Raw genomic sequence first — 2,867 nt, 5'->3', positions numbered from 1 at the left:
CTCAAGGTTCGACAGCGCTTCCTGGTGTATGGGAAGATGTCGGCTGTACCAGTGAAACGCCTGTGGCCTGAAAATGGTTGCCCCTGCCGTCCCATGGCGACGGCAGCGACGCCCCGCGGCGCAATGGGCAGGTTCTCCGTGACGCAATTGGGCGTCCTGCGCTCCCCCTGCGTGCAGGCGCAGCTACTGAACGCTGCGGCTGACTTTTGAGCGGGGCGTCCCGTCGACCCCCACCATGAACTTCGACTTGAAGGGCTCCTGCGGCCACTCAACTTGGTCCGGGGTGGGCAGCACGCCCTTTCCCAGCGACAGCTTCCAGGTGGTCAGCGACTCCGCCCTTGACCGCAGCTCCGACAACCCTGCGGCAGCCAGCCACGCGTGCGCGTCGAGTGGGCAGAGGCCGTGGTCGAGCCGCTGCACCACCCAGGGACGTGCCGAGGGCACGATTTCCGGCGTGTGCGGATGCGAATCGGCGGCAGCAACAGTTGCGGCGCGTGCACTGAAGGGGGCGGCCGATGGCGTCCAACCGCCCACCAGTGGTGCCCGGGAGCTCCATGAGGTCCTGCATCATCTCATCCGTTATGCGGGCCCGGTTTTGGAAGTTGGGGCCCAGCAGGCTGGCGCGGAGGGGCGGGTGCAGGCGGTCGCAGGGCGACACGTTGCAAGGCTGGACGGGCGACTGTGCAGTTGCGCTGGGCGCTTCGGACGTACGCTCTGAAAATGTACGCGATCGCACATCGCCCCAGACGGCGGGTGGCTGTGCAGCTGCAGCGTTATCGAACCCGCTACGCGCATTGCAGTGCAGCGGTGTGTGGTGCCGCACTCGGTGCTGAAGGAGTCGTAGTTGGCCCGCACTTCCAGCCGAGATCTCGATGTCCTGTTGCCACGCCGTGCAGGTCTTTGGCATGCACTGTGCGTTGCTTTGTGCAGTGTGCGCGCCCTGCCACATCCGGATAGGTTGGGGACCCTCGCGGGCCCCCAGGGTGTGCGCAATATCATGAAAACGATCAATTAATCTAGCTGGTATGAGGCTGCGCTAGCTGGACGTGATCTGCAACGTCCTGCACTTGTGTGTCCAGGCCTGGTTGGGAGCGTATGTTCAGTTCGGAGAGTGTACTAACTAGCGGATTGATTTCAGATGAACAGGGGCACAACGGGGTGTAGCACACTGTACGCCGCATTGACACCGGCTTCCGAAGCCGCTGTGACACAGCCCCACCGCACCTAGTGCCAGGCCTCACCAAGGCTCACAGGGGGGCCACCACCAAGGGTGCACAGACTTATTTTTGGCCAGAGCCTGCTTTGTAGAACTGATGAAGGCGCAGAATGTGCGGCTGTCGTACCCTGTCACCAACAAGGCGGCATCAGCATGCATGCTGACCAAGATTTGACTGTTGGCCACATGGCAGGCTCGGACTTGCACAGGAGCGAGGCACAATCCAAGGGCCGCACCTTCTGCCCGCAACCGTCCGCCCATACATGAAACATCGACTGTGTTACAATGTGCTCATACGAATATGCAATGGGTCGTATTCCTTGTGTGGGATCCCCAATGTCGGCGGGCCCGCCGCGAGAACCCCATGCATGTTGGCGGTGTTTGGTGTTTGTGCCTGTGGAGAGTGTGTGTGTGGAGGAGGGGACCTATATCACGTCCTCAGACGTCATCAACATGGCGGGACACGTTGCCTTTCAAGGGGAGGCAACAGCACCCAAAAGCAGGCTGTATTGACTCGCTGCGTCTCCGCTGCGTGGCATCAAAAAACGTGTCACTTGGCGCGCACGCTATCTGATTGAGGAGACCGAAGGGCGGGTTGCATGAATTCGTGATCCCAAGGCTGCTGTCCTGGCGATCAGCGGCAGTCGCAAAGCGCTGCGCCCTGCCGGGGGCAGCGCCGTGGGCAGAAACTCGTTGTGCGTGTCACATGGCATGGGCGAGTGAGAGGGGAGGGTGCGGGACAGTGCTGGTGCTGCCCCGTGTTTGAGATGTGCAGAGCTCGAGCAGCAGCGGGACGGGCCCAACAACAGCTCGCCGGCTGGGTCCGTCCGGTGCTCACACATCCCACGCAGCGGAATGGAAGCCCTGTCAGCCCCAGCATTGATCCATGACGAGGCGCGTTAGTTCTGCCCATTCGTGGGCGCTGTGCTACGTTGACGAGGGCGCGTGCGCGGCGCCAAAGCAATGATAAGATTGGCGCTGCAGGGAGCAGCGCGTCGGACCATTGGATGTGTGAGAGGGTCCCTCCCCGCAAACCTGGGGGAAGCGCATGGCAGAGTCCCTGTGCAGGCGCCCCGCAAGTAGAAATTCGGCCCAAACACAGGGTTGCAAGTCACATGTTGCAGCAACAAGCCAGGAAGCACGGCGCAAAGGAGACTTGGCAGCACGCAGCGCCGGTGGGGTCTTGCCCGTATTTTCACCCCCAGCTTGAGCGTGAGTTGCTCTGTGCAGAGGCGCGCTGCATGGTGCCCAGAAACATTCCTCAAGGCCAGGTGGGATCAAAGGGCGCCGCGCCACCCGACCAGGACCCGCGCGCCTCGTAGGCGGCCATGCCCTGCGGGTGCGGCCGCTTGGTGCCCGGCCGCGGCGCCGCGCCGGGCGCCCCGGTATTCGTCGCGTCGGGCTCAGCCGCGGCGCTGCTCGCGACAGCCACCGGCGTGCCGGCCTTGGCAGCGCGCGCCCATGCGTCGTTCGCCATCGCCATTTCCACAGCCCACATGAGGTCACTGCTGAACGTCATAAGCGGCGCGGCCCCACCACTGCTGCGGCGCGCCAGCAGCGGCTGCGCCGCGGCCGGGGCGCGGCGCGCCGACGGCGGCACTGGCGGCCGCAGGGCGGACGCGGGGGTGCGGCGGGGCGCGGGGGCCGCGGG

The 2,867-nt window shown here is 64.3% G+C and overlaps 1 protein-coding gene across 1 annotated transcript; it reads right to left on the bottom strand.

Moving 5' to 3' along the window:
- Positions 1-2,477: 2,477 nt before the first annotated feature.
- MNEG_14940 (hypothetical protein) lies at positions 2,478-2,714 on the bottom strand (the record flags this gene model as incomplete). Its single annotated transcript, XM_014036588.1, has 1 exon — positions 2,478-2,714. The coding sequence occupies one exon, from the start codon at positions 2,712-2,714 to the stop codon at positions 2,478-2,480; it is 237 nt and encodes a 78-aa protein (XP_013892042.1).
- Between the last annotated feature and the right edge of the window lie 153 nt (positions 2,715-2,867).

This window comes from Monoraphidium neglectum, assembly GCF_000611645.1.
Source record: "Monoraphidium neglectum strain SAG 48.87 unplaced genomic scaffold scaffold04892, whole genome shotgun sequence".
Classification (NCBI taxonomy): Eukaryota; Viridiplantae; Chlorophyta; class Chlorophyceae; order Sphaeropleales; family Selenastraceae; genus Monoraphidium; species Monoraphidium neglectum.
Note: the sequence above shows the minus strand (reverse complement) of the source record. Positions and strands in the feature narration are given on the sequence as shown.